This window comes from Trichomonas vaginalis, chromosome I (genome assembly GCF_026262505.1).
Source record: "Trichomonas vaginalis G3 chromosome I, whole genome shotgun sequence".
NCBI lineage: Eukaryota > Parabasalia > Trichomonadida > Trichomonadidae > Trichomonas > Trichomonas vaginalis.
Window position 1 is genome coordinate 17,629,806 of NC_067203.1, and position 21,000 is coordinate 17,650,805.

General features: G+C 29.7%; 4 protein-coding genes and 1 pseudogene across 5 annotated transcripts, besides 1 other annotated feature; all 5 read left to right on the top strand.

Annotated features, from left to right (window-relative positions):
* Nucleotides 1–1,195: 1,195 nt before the first annotated feature.
* TVAGG3_1003170 (mannose-6-phosphate receptor family) lies at nucleotides 1,196–4,180 on the top strand (the record flags this gene model as incomplete). Its single annotated transcript, XM_001306753.1, has 1 exon — nucleotides 1,217–4,108. The coding sequence occupies one exon, from the start codon at nucleotides 1,217–1,219 to the stop codon at nucleotides 4,106–4,108; it is 2,892 nt and encodes a 963-aa protein (XP_001306754.1).
* An 873-nt stretch (nucleotides 4,181–5,053) lies between these two features.
* Nucleotides 5,054–5,611, top strand: TVAGG3_1003180 (uncharacterized protein; the record flags this gene model as incomplete). The annotated part of the gene is made up of 1 exon (XM_001306752.1): nucleotides 5,054–5,611. One exon carries the CDS (start codon nucleotides 5,054–5,056, stop codon nucleotides 5,609–5,611), a length of 558 nt encoding a protein of 185 aa, XP_001306753.1.
* A 6,981-nt stretch (nucleotides 5,612–12,592) lies between these two features.
* TVAGG3_1003190 (protein ubiquitination) lies at nucleotides 12,593–13,999 on the top strand (the record flags this gene model as incomplete). Its single annotated transcript, XM_001312488.1, has 1 exon — nucleotides 12,593–13,894. The coding sequence occupies one exon, from the start codon at nucleotides 12,593–12,595 to the stop codon at nucleotides 13,892–13,894; it is 1,302 nt and encodes a 433-aa protein (XP_001312489.1).
* A 626-nt stretch (nucleotides 14,000–14,625) lies between these two features.
* Nucleotides 14,626–18,755, top strand: TVAGG3_1003200 (armadillo (ARM) repeat-containing protein family; the record flags this gene model as incomplete). Its single annotated transcript, XM_001312489.1, has 1 exon — nucleotides 14,656–18,699. The coding sequence occupies one exon, from the start codon at nucleotides 14,656–14,658 to the stop codon at nucleotides 18,697–18,699; it is 4,044 nt and encodes a 1,347-aa protein (XP_001312490.1).
* A 437-nt stretch (nucleotides 18,756–19,192) lies between these two features.
* Nucleotides 19,193–20,494: a mobile genetic element.
* Nucleotides 19,287–20,414, top strand: TVAGG3_1003220 (annotated as a pseudogene). Its single transcript has one exon. A coding segment is annotated over exon 1 (1,128 nt).
* Nucleotides 20,495–21,000: the final 506 nt, after the last annotated feature.

The following is a 21,000-nucleotide window of genomic DNA, read 5'->3' on the forward strand; positions in this document are numbered from 1 at the left end:
TTCTGTCCGACTTAATTTCATAGTTCCTGATCAACCAAAAGACAGAAACCACACACTATCTACTTAGGAAAGGAGTTCTTTCTAAATCTTCCTTAAATTGAGATTTTACGAGAGATAACCCTTCTATTGCACTTAAAAATGAACATTTTGATATCTTTAGTATCACACATGGTCATATATAGTATTTCATCTACATGAATACATTCATCTTTCGAAGTCTCTCATTAAATGGGAGGCTTCGAAAGATGAATCGTTTTATTCATACAACTTTAAATCTCGAACACATTTAGAGAGTGAGTATATCATTTTATTCTTGTTTTGAGTTTATTCTGATTCAAAATTGCAGTGAAAACAGAAGTTCACACATCATATCTGAATGTGAGCTCATCTATACTTATACGATCTCAATACCTCCACTCTAAGCATAAGAGGTGAAGTTATATAAAAATTATCAGATGCGTTGAAGTCTCAAAAGTATTGCCTGAATGCTTGTTTCATATTTGTCCAAGTAGTTTCAATGAATAAATGTATTGTTTTTTATAATTTCGATTTATTTTTAGAAAATATTCAATATAAACCTTTATTGTGTTATTTACATCTCATAAATTCTCTGTCTAAATCATATAAAAGCGCGTTTTACCCCTATGAATCAAGAAATTCATTCAATATTCATGGTATATTTATTAAATTTATACGATTTACTAATAATCAATATTATATCCTCATAAATAACAATATATTTTGGTAATCTATGATAATCATATACAATATTTGAAATCAAATTTTCATTAGTTTAGGTTCCTTGTTAATAGTAAACCATTATATTTATTACTAATAATAAAATCTATGTGTCGTATTGAAATTCAATAAAATTACTTATTCGGTCCAAAAAAACAAATTAGATAAAATTTTTCTTTTTTTATGTAATTTTTGTTTTTCATTTTTCTCAAGATCCTAAGTTATGTTCTAACTTTTGACATCATATCCTATCATGCTAGGCTATATATTATAGCATATCCAAAAGGCAAGGAAATCTATCAGAGAAGCCTTTTTTACCTATCGTTGCCCTACCTCTTTTTATCATTTTACATCAAAATAAGTCGGCATGATCTCATAACAAAGCAGAATTTTGCATCAATAAATAAAAATCTTCTACCCTCATTTTCATTCATGAACCGCTTTATTTCAAAATTGACTTCACCTTCAGATTTTATTAATGCTTCCTTTATTATTTTCACAATCACAAGCCGTAAATAACAAATGGCCTATCAGACGTAATGTTTGTGGCGCAAACATTAATGGTTCTGTATGGTCCATGCCAGAACTCCAAGACAGAGGAGTTGAAAAATTTGATTTTAAGTTATATGACCTTAATTATACAGCCTATTTTAAGATCTGCGGAGAATTCACAGAAGCTGATGCAGGTTCTCTTCCAAGTTATGCTGCAAACTATAAATTTATTTCAATGCTTTTATGCTGGAAGGAAGGCACTGTTTGCTATCCAGCTGGCAGTAAATTCGATCTTGATTATGCTCCATATGATGAAAAAGATTTTTCAAAGGGTGTTTCCCTTCAATATCTTTCCCACCCAGTTCAATTGTTAAAGAGCACAATTTTTAAGTTCACATTTGATGTTGCCTGCGATGCATCTCAAACCAACTCAAAGAAGGCATTTGATACTCCAGATGTTGATTTCTCATGGGACAGGTACTCCACAATCAAGATTAACTTCCCATACGCCGGCGGCTGCCCAACAAAGGCTGCTCCTCCAGCTCCAACACCAATGTACTCTCCACAGTGCGATTATGACGAGAGAGATCCAAATAAGCAGGATGAAGGTATTTCCATGGATCTTCACGATAACAATGGTGGTCCATATGGTCACATGTATCCAGCAGTCTATGACAATTCCCATCACGTCATTTTCTACCAGCCATGCGAGCGTTCTTACAACCCAGCCAACTCCACAGATCAAACACTTGCCTCTGTTTGGGACTGCAATGAAGACGTCACAAAGTGCATCAACTACGGTATCGCAGATGATCATATGAAAATGGCTCGTAACCGCTGGGACATTAACCAACCAGTTACGAACAACATCTACAATGGAGAAGCCAGCAGACAGACAATTGTCTCATGGTCATGTAATGAAGGCTTGCCTGCCAACTCAATTAAGTTCTATGATGCTGATTACATCTCAGACGACAAGTACAACCTCGAAATCAAGGTCTCCTCACAAGAATCTTGTGTTCATACATTCGATCCTCCGGATATTCCAACAGAAAAGTGCAAACTTAAGTACAAAGAATACGATTTCGATGCTACCAAGCTTAACGCCAAGGAGAACGTCGGCTACGTATCCAATGTCCGCATGGAGACTCCTCTCGGCGGAAATTCCACTGTTAGAATGCACTTCCAGCCATGTGGCTCCATCTACTGTCCAAAGGATGCAAAGTGCGACCAATTTGAAGACGCTTACCTTTGGATCTGCAAGCCCGTAACAATTCACACCGATAAATACGATTGCGATCCATATGGCTTAGCTGAGCACAATGTAACTACACAGTTTGTTGATCCATACAACTTCCACTCCGGTATTCAGATGAAGTACAGGGGTGGCGACAACCTCGAAGCCTACGTCACATATCTCTGCGACGAGTCACTTGCAGACAACGAGATTCGTATTGACAACACTGTCGAAGTCTCACAGTCCACACTCAGACTCGAAGCGAGAACCAAGCAGGCCTGCTCATCTGGCGAGAACCCAGACTGGCACTTCTACCTTCCATGGCCACACAAAGACGTGACACCAACACCAACACCACTTGTTCACCCTCAGACAACACTCTTCATGAGAAATGAGACACATCACGTCGCATTGACACTTTCTGCCGCAGACAGAGAGATTGACGAGCAGGAGTTCGACATCGCCAGCAGAGGAAAGAGATGCCACATCTGGCACTTCTTCGCTCCAGACGGAAACATCACATGCCCAACAGGTTGGGACTGCAAGGAATTCTCCAACATGACAGGAGCCGGCTGGATCTGCTACAAGAACGAGCAGAAAGAGAAAGTCTGCTTCCCAGACGCTGTCAGAACAAACATCATGACAATGAGAGCTCTCGATGGATCAATGGACAAAGGCGCTGAGATCGTCTACAACGGTGTATACAACTACGATCTCGAACTCAATGTCTACTGCGACAAAGACTCTCCATACGATTTACCACTCTCATCAGCACCTTCTTACCACTTGAACACTGCTACTGGTGGCCAGGAAATCTCATTCGAATCAACCTCTTCAATGGTCTGCCCGAAGAAGTTCGCAACACCAAGGTATCCAGTTGTCAAACCAACAGCGACACCAAATCCACAGATCCTCGCTAACATCTCTTGGGATCAGGACTTCGATGAGGATGGACACCAAGTCGAACTCAACTTCAACAGAATTCCAGATACAATGCAGTCCGACATCGCTTTGGGAGCTCCTCCAAGCGCTTACGAACTCGCGACAATCGTCTACAGCCCAGTAGACAGAATCCCTTGCCCAGCTGATTACAAGTGCCCAGATATGGAGAAAGGAAACATCTGGAAGTGTTTCAAGAACGAGACAGACAAGTACTGCTACGTTATCGGTAACGCTGAGTACGGCATGAACACAGAACTCGCTCCAAACAACGGCTACATCCATGCTGATGTCGCTGCTACATATTGGGGAGGTGCAAACGGTGCAAGAACAACATTGTTGTTCGTTTGCAACCACTCTGTTCCAAAGGATACAATCTGGTTCGATCCAGTTGGCGTACAGAGATACAACGGAAAAGCTGCTTACGCAATTATGTACGTCCACACAATGAACGTATGCTGGGATGTAAACAAGGAGTCTGGCCTTTCCGGAGGTGCAATCTTCTTGACAATTGTTTTCGTTGGTGCTACTTTGTACTTCGCTGGTGGAGCTCTCGTCATGTTCTTCATCAAGGGAACTGTCGCTCTTCCAAACGCTGCTTTCTGGGAATCATTCTGGGCTGCAGTACAAACTGGTGCTGTTTACTTGTTCACTTGTGGAAAGAAGACTTCTTTCGGAGTAGCTTCCTACGACGCAATTTAAATTTAAACTAAAATTTTCTTTTTAACAATTTGAACATATATTTTTTTTATTATAATAACTTCTTATATAAATCTTTTCATTCTTATTAAATTCCTTTTCTTTCTTTATTTTCCATAACATTTCAAAATTTTCTGAATGTTCTGAAATTTTCTGAGAAAATCGTTTTGGTATTTTTTTTGTAGAATAACAGTTCTTATGTATGCACAATGCAATCACTCTTTAATTCATCTTTTTAACACTATGTAAGATATTAAGATCAATATGTTTTTAAATCGAAAATTATCTTAGGATCTTAAAAAGAAATCATGATATTAAATTCATCAACTCATCATAAAATCTCAAAGATGCAGACATTGAAAATAAATAAAAAACATAATCATGCAAATATGAAAAATATCAATTTGCAATTTTTGGAAATTAAGCCTAAATGGTATGATACTCGCTCTGATAGACAGATTTATATGAGAATTAATGATTATCAAAACCAGAATAAAATGAAATTTTTAAATTTATTTAATTTTGAATTTTTTTAGAAAAATGAACATTTTTATAAAATTATAAGCAGCGACATGAATAGGATAAAAATACAGTCATAACATTTAATATTCAAAAAATCCATTTGTCAGACAGTTTGTATCAAATAAAATCGCAAATTGATTCCTTAATATCACCATGCAAATATACTATTTTCACTTTTATTTTGGTAAAATTCGAAAGTCTTATTTTTTCATATCACTTTATGGCTAGTGAATTTCCTCGCCTCAGAAATTGAAATTGAAAGTAAAAATTTGGGAAAATATAATAAAAATGCTAAAATAATGAAGTTTCCAATTATTTAACCTCGTTGACGCTTTCAATTTTCTGAGGTATTGAAAATCATCGAAATTTCAAAGGGTTTGAAATTCATAAAAAAATTAACATTTCATTTTTATTCTTGTAAAGTAAATGAACTTTCAAGAAATCTGCAATGTTTTGAAGGAAGCCGGCTACACATTTGAGCTCCATCCTTTAGGCAATTACCTCAAGATCATTAAGGACAAGCATGAAGCAAATTTAAGTGAAGATGCAGCCCTTACTTATAGTTTATACACATACAAAATGGGAGATCAGTTCCTGATTCAGGATGTTTCCAAGATTTTCAATGCCCTTAATTACAAAGGAACAAGCGAAAGCCAAGATAATGCCGACCAAGTCTTCCATCCACAAGGAAAGAAAGTTTCATTGAAGGAAGTCGGAGAGAAGCTTAAAGAAGATTCCTACGAAGTCATTAATGTTGATATCGAAGGTGGATATTACATGAGTTTGACACATAAAAATAATCAGCCAATCTTAAACGGAAAGACAAACATTGATCTCAACAAAGATGGTGTCATCAGCTTGTTCTCAGAAGACAAACAAATGGAAATTGTAAATGACATTGCAGCGATTTTCAAGCGCTACAACTACAGTGATCATGGACCTCATTTTGATGGCGCAACACACTCTTTCTTCAAAGATAATTAATTAGTAACTCAATAAAAACGAGTATTATTGAATTTCAAAAAAAATTTGCAAATTTTATAAATTTTATTACTTTTAGGATTGCAAAGTGAAAAATTGTATTGGAGCTTTATACCAATATAAAACTTCAAACCGATCTTGATATTATCAAATATTTATAGTTTATTTTGGGAGTCTCTATCTCCGCTAAAAACAAATGAACACTCATATGATGCCTTTGTTCCATAAGTTTTACATCTAAGAGAGGCTTCTGAAAAATCAAATCGGATAAAAAATTTAAAATTTATTTGATACTTTAGGTTTCTGGATAAGTATCTTATTGCATTCCACTTTGTTATTATTATCGTGTCATTTCATATGAAAAATTTATATTTGTTATCATGTTTTAAATCATTACTATTTTATTTGATGTTTTCTCCAAAAAATGATCATTCTCATATTTTCGAGCTACTTGAATGCCACTTTCCTTATATCTCGAAATTATTTTTAATTATATTATCTCATAATCTTCACTTCATGAGTTATATCAAAATTACATCCTATCATTTCGATTTTTAGAGCTTTTTGGACCTATATTCATTATTGTTTCATTTGTTTTGTTGTTTCTAAATAAATTATTTAAGTTGGACTAAATGTGGAAAATTCTATTGAATATTAAAAGGCTGATGCTTTTAAGAGGATTTATTGCATTCATTACAACATTGTCCACCTTAGGAGAGGCAGTTTAAATCAATAAAAGAAAGGTGGCAAATTTATTATTAGGGAAAACCGCAACCACTTTTTTTAATCACGATTTAAATATATAAATCGCGATTTTTTAGAAAAATCGCGACTTTTTTAAAATCGCGTTTTTTAATGAATTGCGATTTTATTGTGGTCGCGATTTTTCAAAAAAATTGCGATTTTTATGGAAAATTGTGATCAAAATTAAACGCGATTTTCTTTATCAATCGCGAACATAGAACAAATCGGAACCATGATTTTGGACCTCATTAAGCGAAAAGGTCGCAATTAAATTCAATAACAAAGCAATTCACAAAGATTTTTTGAATCTAGAATGGCTGTTTATCCATTTTAGACTGCTCACAATATGGTTTTTCTGCATACTTGCCGAAATCAGAGATCTAAAATCAAACAATCTCGATAACAGAAAAAACCAGAATTTTCGAAAAAGTGACACCAACTATTTTTACTAGATTTATTACTAGATTTATTTACAAATTAAAAGATAATATCATTAACCGAATATATTTTTAATATAAATAAAAAACTTTTTTATGCAAAAAATTACAATCAATCGATAAATATTATAAAACATTTATTCCAAAAATATTAAGGAATAGGTGGGATCCTGCATATAATATAATTTTATGTCATAAAGCTTACAAATTTTAGATGGACCACAGTGAGAATGTGAGTGGTTAATTTAAAGGTGGTCTGATAAAGATATCGAAGCTTACTCAACACAGCATGAAGCAGTTTCTAATACACAATCTTACTAGTGGTGTTTCGGTCGCCAGCGCTCTCATAGGGGTGCTGATTTCAAAAACCACTACTTCAAATTATTCAACAATACTCAATGCAGCATGAAGCAGCTACTACTGCTGTATCTTACTGGTAGTGTTTTGGTCGTTGGCTCTTGCACAGTCTCTCAGATTTTCAAAATTTTTTTTCAACACTATCTTGTTTCGCTCTCAGAAAGCTATCCTACAAAGACATCGAAGCTTACTCAACACAGCATGAAGCAGTTTCTAATACACAATCTTACTAGTGGTGTTTCGGTCGCCAGCGCTCTCATAGGGGTGCTGATTTCAAAACCACTACTTCAAATTATTCAACAATACTCAATGCAGCATGAAGCAGTTTCCAATTCAACAATACTCAACACAGCATGAAGCAGTTTCTAATAAATATATACATATATAAATATATACATATATAAATATATACATATATAAATATACATATATAAATATATACATATATAAATATATACATATATAAATATATACATATATAAATATATACATATATAAATATATACATATATAAATATATACATATATATATATACATATATAAATATATACATATATAAATATTACATATATAAATATATACATATATAAATATATACATATATAAATATATACATATATAAATATATACATATATAAATATATACATATATAAATATATACATATATAAATATATACATATATAAATATATACATATATAATATATACATATATAAATATATACATATATAAATATATACATATATAAATATATACATATATAAATATATACATATATAAATATATACATATATAAATATATACATATATAAATATATACATATATAAATATATACATATATAAATATATACATATATAAATATATACATATATAAATATATACATATATAAATATATACATATATAAATATATACATATATAAATATATACATATATAAATATATACATATATAAATATATACATATATAAATATATACATATATAAATATATACATATATAAATATATACATATATAAATATATACATATATAAATATATACATATATAAATATATACATATATAAATATATACATATATAAATATACATATATAAATATATACATATATAAATATATACATATATAAATATATACATATATAAATATATACATATATAAATATATACATATATAAATATATACATATATAAATATATACATATATAAATATATACATATATAAATATATACATATATAAATATATACATATATAAATATATACATATATAAATATAACATATATAAATATATACATATATAAATATATACATATATAAATATATACATATATAAATATATACATATATAAATATATACATATATAAATATATACATATATAAATATATACATATATAAATATATACATATATAAATATATACATATATAAATATATACATATATAAATATATACATATATAAATATATACATATATAAATATATACATATATAAATATATACATATATAAATATATACATATATAAATATATACATATATAAATATATACATATATAAATATATACATATATAAATATATACATATATAAATATATACATATATAAATATATACATATATAAATATATACATATATAAATATATACATATATAAATATATACATATATAAATATATACATATATAAATATATACATATATAAATATATACATATATAAATATATACATATATAAATATATACATATATAAATATATACATATATAAATATATACATATATAAATATATACATATATAAATATATACATATATAAATATATACATATATAAATATATACATATATAAATATATACATATATAAATATATACATATATAAATATATACATATATAATATATACATATATAAATATATACATATATAAATATATACATATATAAATATATACATATATAAATATATACATATATAAATATATACATAATAAATATATACATATATAATATATACATATATAAATATATACATATATAAATATATACATATATAAATATATACATATATAAATATATACATATATAAATATATACATATATAAATATATACATATATAAATATATACATATATAAATATATACATATATAAATATATACATATATAAATATATACATATATAAATATATACATATATAAATATATACATATATAAATATATACATATATAAATATATACATATATAAATATACATATATAATATATACATATATAAATATACATATATAAATATACATATATATAAAATATATAAATATACATATATAAATATACATATATAAATATATACATATATAAATATATACATATATAAATATATACATATATAAATATATACATATATAAATATATACATATATAAATATATACATATATAAATATACATATATAAATATACATATATAAATATACATATATAAATATACATATATAAATATACATATATAAATATACATATATAAATATACATATATAAATATACATATATATATAAATATATAAATAACAAAATACAATCAAAAAATAGTGTTTGGAAATTTAAGGTTAGGTGTCACTTTTCCTAGTGTCACTTTTTCGTAAATTCTACCACACTCCCATTTTAGACTGCTCACAATATGGTTTTTCTGCATACTTGCCGAAATCAGAGATCTAAAATCAAACAATCTCGATAACAAATACCTCAATCCCACTTTACTGGTCAAAATTCTTGAAGTCTTACTTTACTGCACTAATTAATCATAATTTACCTTTAAGGATACCCTTACGTGTCAGATTTTTTGCGCATACGAAGAAGTCATGCTAGACATGAGCTATAAACCTGAAATTTTAGCAACATATTTAAAACTTTTTAAACTACAATACACTTTAATACTCAAGAACAAAAATATTCTTTTTAGAAATTACATAATTATTTTATGTGAAATCTATATAAAAACATATTTTGCGAGCGTAACTTTTTTCTTTATAAGCACCTTATATGACTGATAAACTGTGAAGGCACATAATTGTTAATTCATAGAGTTGATATGTTTCCAAAATTGAGAGGAAATTTGAAAATTGAATACCCTTTCAATTCAATTTTCAAAAGATATCAGCTCCTTCAATAATTGAAGGACGATTTTGATCATTTGCTCTTAAAACAAGTATGCCATGGAGAAAAAAGTTACGCTCGCAAATCTGAAATATAACTATCATATAAAAAAATTAAATTTCTAATTTTTTACTCTATAGATATTATTGGCCACTTGTGTAATGCATAAAAGTTTATGTCATATGCATACATTTGGAAGTATGGGAGACGAGGGAAATTACTTCTATGAGGCACTAGGATTTTTAAAAATTTCTCTATCGGACTCACCATTCAATTTCTCGAAAATTAAAAAAAAATCAATAATAGCTAAAATGTATTATGCATAACAAATTTTAATGTTACACGGTATTTTTTGAACTTCATGACATGAATTTTCTTTATATTATTTTTTTTTTTGGATTTTCTATGATTTATGCGATAGGCTGGAACAACATTGTAAGTGCAATGATATCATTTATAGAGAAATCTAAAACTTCAGCATTCAGAACTCGCAACCACAAAAATATTCATTTGCTAAGTAAGTAAAGTTGATTAAGTTCGACACTTAGCTTTTATACGTAAAACCAAGTGTGTATTGTTATTTCTTGTTAAATTATTGAGAAAAAAATAAATTGTAAGAGAAACGATACTGATTATTGAAATAATATTGAGAGTAGCTGCAGATTTCTTCATTAACATGCCGGAAATTTGTTAATCTTGGTTTTCTATCATAAAATCTGTCGAAGAATCTAAAAACGGAGATATGAAATAGAGATCATGTAAATCTAGAGTATCCTGTCAGAAAAATAGACTAAGCATGTAACCCTTTTTTGGTCATAAACACTTTTTACCACTTAGTCATACAGATGATCATTCAATTTAAACGAGCACTTTTTGTCAGAATTTATTCTTTTACAAAGACAGAAGATTTTAGTATTATTTAATATTAGTGCTGTAGCAAAATTCAAAAAACGGTGAAAATTCAGTGAATTTGTGAATTCACATTTTTTTTCGACATTTTTCTTGATATATCCATGCACATTAAGAACACAGCTTTGATACGCTTAAAAAAGCATATTTCATATGAAATTGTTAAAGAAATAAACAATTTATATAAAAATTGCACTTATGGGCAGTTTAGATATATAATTTATATATAACATATATACAAATCCATAGACAAAGTGCAATAACTACAATGTTGTAGAAAATTACAGCAGAAATACTGACTTTTTGAAGGATAATAAGAATTCTTCTAAATGTTGTATTTTTATAATTTGATTGATTTTTTTTACTATTTCATTAATCTTTTATGAATAATAATTATTTTTAATATATGTGCTATTAAAATTTCAAATTTTGACTAATATATCTAAGTTATCTGAACGAAACATTTAGAAAATATCATACTTACATTGAAATAGCAAGTAGAGCATATTAATAGCAAGTTTCTTGGCTTTATATCTATCATCTATTGTTGTTTGATCAAACAAAATTCACTCTATTATATGGTGTCAATTAATTAAAACAATTTTTAATAGTTATTTATTTAGTGCGAATAAGTGCAAACTCATAAATGAATAACTTAATAGTAGAAATGAATTATCTGATATAAATCTCACATTTTGTCCATCAGAAATACTTTAATTGCATACGCATAACTATTAGTAATACGTCTGGAGTGTCAATTAATAACAATCCACAACAAGTAAAATTCAGATTTTTATTAAACTTATTTTTTTCCTAAAAGTTTTCTCAAATTACTATATATACATATGTGGATAAAATAATAGTAATATTGTAAAAAATTAGATAATTTTTTTTATTTGAGAACCTCTCAAAGTTCATTCAATTTATCAATTGTTTCAGTTTGATGTATATTCATTTCTGGAGCCTAAAACTTTAGCAATCATGACAATATCATATTCTCTTTCTAACTACGCAATGTAAGGGTATCCTTAACTAAAAAAATATTACATAAATCTAACAAAAAAACATTTAGCAATAAAAATACATTTGCTCAAGCCTATCAGCAACTCAAATCTAAAAAACTTTTTATAACATTCTTATTACAATTTTTATTTTATTCTTATATTTATATTTTTTAGTTCACTTTTTAAATAATGATCTTTAGATTGAACCAATAACGCGATTTTCCATATAAATCGCGATTTTTCAAAAAAATCGCGACCACAATAAAATCGCAATTCATTAAAAAACGCGATTTTAAAAAAGTCGCGATTTTTCTAAAAAATCGCGATTTATATATTTAAATCGTGATTAAAAAAAGTGGTTGCGGTTTTCCCTATTTTTTATGGTTCAAGTGAGAGCATTGTGCAATGAAATAGAACGTGTAAGCATTCTTAAAGAATGCGGTAAATTAAAGATCAAAATAAATGAACAAATAATCGAAACATTGAAGTCTTCCGCAGTTTGTTTTTCAGATTTCATTAAAGAAAAATGTATTTTGAATAAATTAACATCTTCTATTGAATTAAATATAAATATAAAGTGCAAGGATTCAATCAACATACTCAAAAAGTTTATTGACACCGGAATCCTTGAATTTCAAGAAGATGAGAATCATTATCATGACATATTTTTATTTGGAAAACATTTTATGAATCAGATTTTGATACAAATGTATATTAGACACGTTAAATCAGATAGTTCCATTACAAATGAAAATGTATTTCGTAAATATGAAATTTCTCTTATTGAAAAAGATATAACAGCACAAAATCAATGTCTTGAATACATTTCATCACACCTATATTGCTTGAAAGACAATGATATTATTGAAAATACTGTTGAATTTGGATACGACTTTTTTGAAAAAGTTTTAACATCTAAATCATTAAAAATCCAAAACGAAGATAAACTATGCATGCTACTCCTCGAAATTTGCAAACATGACAATAAGTTCTTTGATTTATTTAGACATGTTTCATTAGAATATTGTACACCTCATATATTTGAAGAAATTTATAATTTTTCGGTTGAAAACTCATTCGAATCAATTCTTCTAAAGATCTATAAAGATACACTGAAACACTATCATTCAAGTATAAGAAATAAAATCGAACTATCGAATGAACCAATTTCATCATTTGAAAAACACATCACTAAACCAAAGTTTGAAATTTCAAATAATCCAATTAATGTATATGAATATAGATATGCAGAAATATCAAAAGAAATTAAGATGGAATTTACTTCATCACCTGTTTGCTGTGGAAAAATAACAGATATAAATACTTATACAAATCATGAAGATTTCCATACAAGATGGAGTTCAAATGAATGGATTCGTGCTGATCTCAAAGGATATAAATTAAAACCAAGTTCTTATATTTTACTTTCAGCATACAAAGATAACAGTCTTTTAAGATATTGGAGGTTAGAAGGTATAAAGGAAGATGGATCCACTGTTGTATTAGATAATAAAGATTATGCTTTTAAAAATATGGAAATCAAAAAATTTCCACTCCAAACAAACGACTATTTTATTGCTTTCAAGATAATTCAAACAGGTAAGAATCAATGCAATGGTGTCAATAGTCATGAATTAACTTTACAAGTTTTTGATTTCGTAGGCGAATTAATTAAATTGTAATAAATTATTATTGTATTTATTAAGTACCAATAGCAAATGTTGATAATTTTACCATGAATGCTTACATTTCTTGATTAATTGAGATTTAAAAAATTTTATAATGAGAGATGATACTAATTTGTTCTAAATAACTTTTCGAAATTGTTAGATTTAATCATATAGACAGCCTTCGTACAAAGTGTGAGTGATGTGATTAATTCAAAATGATCTGATAAATCGAATATTTGTATTGTGAAATAATTTGGCGAATTAACATAAAGCATACTTGAATTTTTGAGTTTGATCATTTGAATTCTACATACAAATATGCTAGATATGAATTCATCAAATTGATTCACAGCACACATGTTCGATTTCATGTCATATTGAAGGGAAAATATAATATATGACCTAAAAAGCATTAAAAATACTAAAATTTTCGAATTCGTGATGAAAACGCGGTAATGCTAAAAAATGACATTTTGTAACTCTACATTTAGAGGCCATTAATTACTTTATCATACAATATTTCATATGGACATCAATTTCATAAACAGAATGGCCTTTCAGAAAATTAATAATTCATATCAATTAAAACTTCGTATTTTGGCTGTTACAGCTCATCGTTTTAATAACACATGGCACGTACATGCCATTATCCAATCTGTATCTATGTCTATCAATTGCTTTTATTTCGGACTTCAAACAATAATAAACCATTTCATAACTTCCAGAATTTCTAAAAAAAATTTGCCAAAAGAAAAATTTTTTTGAGTGGCAAAATGGGTGAAATGGAAAATATCAGCCACATTATGCCTCTCTTATATGATCCACAAACTCAAGTTTCAGCCCAAGCTATTCGAAGTCTGAAAACTCTGGCAAACGACAATCCAGAGAAGATATTTAGATTAATTGAGTCGGAAATTCGTAAACAAATAGAAGATTTACATAAATGCATCGTTCTTGTTAGAGTACTAGTTGAAATTTCAACGAAATCAGAAATATCTCACGAAATTAAAATTTTAGCACTTGAAATTTGTATGTTAGTTACAGATAAACACCGTGATACTGCTTCTGAACTTTCAAAAACCATTCCTAACATATTATATCATATCACGACAAATGACGAAGAAATATTAAATAAATTTTTAGAGAAATTCTTACACAATCAAGAGTTTATTCCTATTGATACTCTTGCATACTTCGAAATGCTTAAACATAACGGACTCGCGATGAAAGATCGCTTAGATTCTGACCTACAATTGCTTTGCCCTATAATGGTTAAAGAAGAGGCGATAAGTTTCAGGCTTGTTTTCGCTTCCATTATTGATAAAGTCCTCGATATCATTACTAAAAATGAAATGACTGTTTCTTTTGATTTGGCAATTTTGATTATTGACAAACTTCTTACGGCATACTTAGAAAATAACATTCCAATTCCAGAAAAGAAGCGATACTTAGACATGATATGGCGTTTGCTTAAGATTGCTTCGCATGAAATTCCGACATCTAAAATACAATTAGCATTTACGAAGATTGGAGTGTTATTACTCAATACAGAATTATACGAAAAGACCGCCAATTTACTTTCTTTGTTTATTAACTATGCAGAAGATACGAAATTTTTAGGTCAATACATTCCAACGATAATTCCACCATTAATACGTAATATGAAGCCTCCTGCACAACAAGCATACGATTTAATCAAGCATTTCGCACAAATCAATCCACATCAGACAGTTGTAAACATTTTATCTTTAATGAAAGAAGGAAAGCACAATAACATATTCAAATCAATTAACTATTTATTAGATCGTAATCTCATTACATCAGAAAGTGGCTTATCAATACTCGTAGCCATGGAATCCGCTTTATCAATTCAAATCCCATCAAATATGAGGAAATTACTGTTCGCAATATGGGAAAAACTCGCTAAACTTGGTGTAGAAACAGCATCTATCATTCCTTCGCTATTTATTCAAGCTTCTTCACCTCAATCTGCTGATACAATCAAAGATTTCGAAAAAAGTGCATTAGTAGTAGCAGAAAAGCTTAATTATCCACAGTTACCGAACTACGCATTCGATACAAAGTATATTGCTGTTGCAAATATCGCGTTTGAGATGATAAATAAAATGAATTGCGGATTAACACAAAATATCATGACTCAACAACAGTTAATGCTCAAGACATTGTTGTATGCATCATCAGCGTACTTCCCAGTCCAAACAAGACGAATAATCTTAAAAACATACGCAAGGCTTACAAATAGTCAAGAATTCGATGCAGCCGCCGAATCCCTACAATCCAAGTATTGTTTGTTCAACGCTACAAAGACGATGATTAACTTTATCCGTAAAATGGCGAACCAAACTTTTGATTCCGAGTCGTGGATCAAAATCTGCCAAGACATTGTCGATGGATTTTCCAAGGAGAAGCACGAGATGGCCAATACCGCGAAACTCCTCCCAGATAACACGATGGCCCACTTGAAAGCATCGATGTTTTTAATTCTGACAGGAGTTTACACGTCAGATATTAATAAAAGCAACGCATTGACGAAAATCCAGTCATTGATGAACAAAGTCGAGTGCAAGTACATCGAAGAAACACTCCCACTAACACTTTCTTTGATAGAACTCCGTAGATACTTCGAAAAAATTGCAGATGACCTCTATCGTTCAAAAAGTGACAGTGTAAAAGGTGACAATGGTGTTAGTCGTAAAACCATGACATTGATATATAACTACAAACATGGAAACTTGGATGATTCTACTGCAGAAATGTGTTTATCATTTGATATCCCGTCAATTGTTGCTTGCCATGCACAGAGGAAGGTAATAATAAAGAAAGGCAAAGTAAACAATGTAGAAAAACACATTTCGTTACTCGACAGATTCCTTGGAAACAAAGACAACGCAATTTGTAAAATTGCTATTGACACTTTTTATTTCATGTTGAAACAGAACCTTGTATCATCAACACACGCTCAGTTCTCCAACATGTTGAAGAGAATTGTTCTGCAGTTGAGATACAACCATGACCAAAAGACTGTTGACAAAATCATGGAGATTATTTCGGTTTCTCCACCTGAAGTAAATTTCGCAAATATTTTATCGTCTTTGTTGGCAGGAGAAAAGATGTACGACCAGAAACTGATGCAGATATGCAAGGACATTGTTGAGAAGTGCACAAACATATATCTCATCAAAACACCAACAGTTGCAGCATCGATTTCTGTCCTAGGAATGGAGGAAGAATTTAAATCTGATGTTGAATTCTTCCAGAAAAGAATTTTCAGTTCTAAAAGTGAATATGATGCTTTCCCAGTCTCCTACTTCACGTCAAGCCAGCCAAAGGATGTAGATGAGTTCGTTCCTTTCTTGTTCTCTTTCATGAATTTACAAAAACCTTGGAATTTGAATGCATCAACGATTATTCAGAATTTGATGAAATGTGACAGATTTTTGTCAATTTTGGATGGCGCGATTGTTGATTACTCGAATTCCATGACAGCCCTCCACTCCCCTGGTTTCATTGATATCGGCGTGGCACTTTTTAACATTGATAAAGTCAAATTTATCATGTCACTTTTGAACAAACCATCAGTTGCATCCAAAGAGATTTTGCAGTTCTTCTCGATGAAATACGATGTGTTCGGACAATGTCTAATTGACTGTGTTACGTTTAATGCATTTTCTGACAAATCTAGTCTTCATGATTCATTTTTGAAGATTGTCACAAAATGTGAAGGAATTACAGAAAATTTGACACATTTAACGTACATTGCTATCGTCCAAGTATTAGCACAGAGTGAGCTTTTATTGAATGACACGATAGAAGCCTTGAATACTATGAAGAAGTACTACAAAGACATAGATTCAAGCGCAGTTCAAATTGCTTTAACTGATGCTCAGAAAAACAAAAAAGTGACATTCCAAACCGTTTCTTCACTTTTATCTGTTGTTTCTGAACTCCTTAATGTATCCAATTTGATATATTTTGCCAAGTTCTGTCCATCCGCTTGCCTTGCTGGATACACAGCGATTTCTAATCACGACAAACCACTTTTGGTTGATATTCTCAATCTTTCGGACAAAAGTCCAAACGCTGCTCTTCTCGCTTTGCAAGCAACGATTACTTATCTTCCTCCAGAGAGATACGGTAATTCAATGATAAACAACGCGTTTGACTTTATTTTGTCTCAATGTCTGAATGACGAAGACAGCTACAAATGTCTGATGAAGATCTACAGATGGCTGCCAAAAGATATTTTATATGAGAAAAGTGTCAAAATGTTTTCAACGATCAAAAACGGTTTGAATGTTACAAATCCATATCCATATTTATTCAACTTTTTGACACAAGTTGCAGATTCAAAGCACTTCATTGGCAGACAGGAATTCCGCAACTACATCCCTTATTTCATCATCGCGTGCTACGGATTCACTGAGCATTATTTCCCTGAAGTCATGGCCGCGGCGAGATCTGCATTGGCCGCTCTCTGCAGACACACTGCGATGCTCGGAACAGAGAAGATGCTGATGAACTCGATAGGACAATTGACTGATTTCGCTGTAGACGGACTGAAAGTGTTCGTCAGAGAAATGGACATGGCGTGCGTAAACGCGTGCTGTCTGTTGGTTGAACACACAAATGATTTGGTGAAATTCAAGGCTGCAGAAGTTCTTATTGCTTCTATTCATTTCGGAAAATGTTTGGATCAAAATGCACATTTGAAACTTGTAACTTTACTCTCGTCTGAAAGTGAAAAAGTAAAGACAAGAGTACTCAAAGCTTTGGCAATGTATCCTCCAAAGGTTTGAAATATTTTTTTATTATTAGTTTTTTTATTTTCTAAATTCTTTTTTTCCCTTCATCATTTTAAATAGTTCTTTTTTATCATATGTTTGATATGGTATAAAGTATATTTTCTGACACAATTTAATTCCATATTCACAATATTTTAGTGCAGTTGTATCAAAAAAGCTATTTGATATAGTTTGCTTGCAAAGCATAATGTTAGAATTTTTATTATAAATTGAGAGAGTGCTATTCTTTCAATTAAGAATCAACACTCGAAAAATTTAAATGTTATTTTTTGCACCATGTTCAATTAAGAATTCGGCAATTTCAGAGAAATTATTTTTATCTGCTATACTGAGTGGAGTTAAATTTATGTAAAAAGAATATAATATAAAAATGATTGATATAGAAAGCAATAAAATTTCATAATATAGTGATTGATAAGAAAAGAAAATAAATACGATAAAACAATGATTGATATGAAAAGAAAGTGAATGAAATAATGCAATAATATAGGGTGTCCAAAGGTGCTTTTAGCACAGCGCTCTATATGAGACTATTAAAGGAGATATATGCTGATTATAAAATATATATAAAATATGAATATATGTATATGATGAGTATGTTGTATTTTGGCGCCATGCGGGATATAAAATAAATTTTGAGACAAGAGGCGGTTTCGCGGGAAATTTTGGCGGGATTTTTTCATTTTTTTAATGAATCATAAAGAAAAACATCCTCGCTCGTTGCAAAAAAAATGCAAAGACTGTAAAAATCTACGAGACATTGGTAAAATGCTTCGGTATGGATGCTCCTAGCTATTCCACTGTAACGTATCATGTTAGGATGTATCACTTCATGAACAAAAAGGCGCCATCATAAAAATTGACAAAAATCGCCGGATCAAAGAAAAATCAAAGCAATTCTTCAAGCGCTAGATGAAGACCCAAGAGCATCACTCAGAAGGATAGAGGAGATGACAAAGATACCACGTACAACAGTCAGTTATTATCTGCACAATTATTTGAACTACAAACTAGCGTATACACGTTGGGTTCCGCACAACCTTAATTCAGTTCAAAAAAAATCTAGAGTCCAATCTTCGAAGAGCTCCTCTCTATATTGGGTGCGTATCAATCCAAGAAGTTTCGCTTTTTTAGTAACAGGGACGAGTCCTTGGTTTCAATATGCAACAGAAGCCAAAATCATGTGGATCGCCGAAGGATGAAAATCCGCAAACATTCCCGGAAGAAAAAAAATTGACACACCAATGATGATGTTGTCGGTTTTTTTGGGGCGTGAATGGCATCATCGCAATTGATATTCTTCATAAACCTAATACGATGAATGCTCAGTATCTAATTGACAATGTTCTTACTCAAATTATCAATTCTGATGAGTTTGAGAAATCCAAACAACAAAAACAAAAGTTTGCAATTCATTTTGATAATTCAAGAGTTCACAAAAGTCATAAGGTAATGAATTACTTGGTGGAAAACAATGTCAAAGTTGTTCCAAACCCAATTTATTCACCTGATATTGCACCCTCTGACTTTTATTTATTCGGCACGCTAAAAAAGAGAACGAAGGACGCGAATTCGCGAGTCCAGATGATCTTGAAAATTTTGTAAGAGAGCAATTTGAGCAATTTTCTCATGATGATTTAAAGCGTGTCTTTCAAGCCTGGATCGATCGCTGCGAACGCGTGATTGAATCCAATGGTGATTATATTTAAATAAACTTTATATATATGTAACTTGTTTATTTCTATTCGCAGTATTCAGGTTTGTGCTAAACACACCTTTGGACACCCTATATAGATATAAAAATAATTAGGATTCCATCAAATAATGAGGGATATGAAAAACAATAGAATATCATAATGAATTGATAGAAATGAAAAGTGAAAGAATATAATAATGCAATGATAGATATGAAAAGAAAGATAAGAAGTTTAATGTTAACATCTGCCCCATGTTCAACTAAGAATCTAACAATCTCAATCAAATTATTCTTAATAGCAATACTGAGAGGGCACTCATTTATGTAAAAGGAATATAATATACAAATGATTAATATGAAAAGAAATAAAATTGCATAAAACAGTGATTGATATGAAAAGAAAGTGAACAAAATAAAGAAATGATTGATATGAAAAGAATTATAATTTTAGAAAACATTGATAAATATGAAAAGTAAAAGAATGTTATAAAACAATGATAGATACGAAAAGAATAAGAATATCATATAACAATGACATATATAAAAAGAATGAGAAGCCAATAAAACAATTATAAATATGTAAAGAAAATGAACTACCT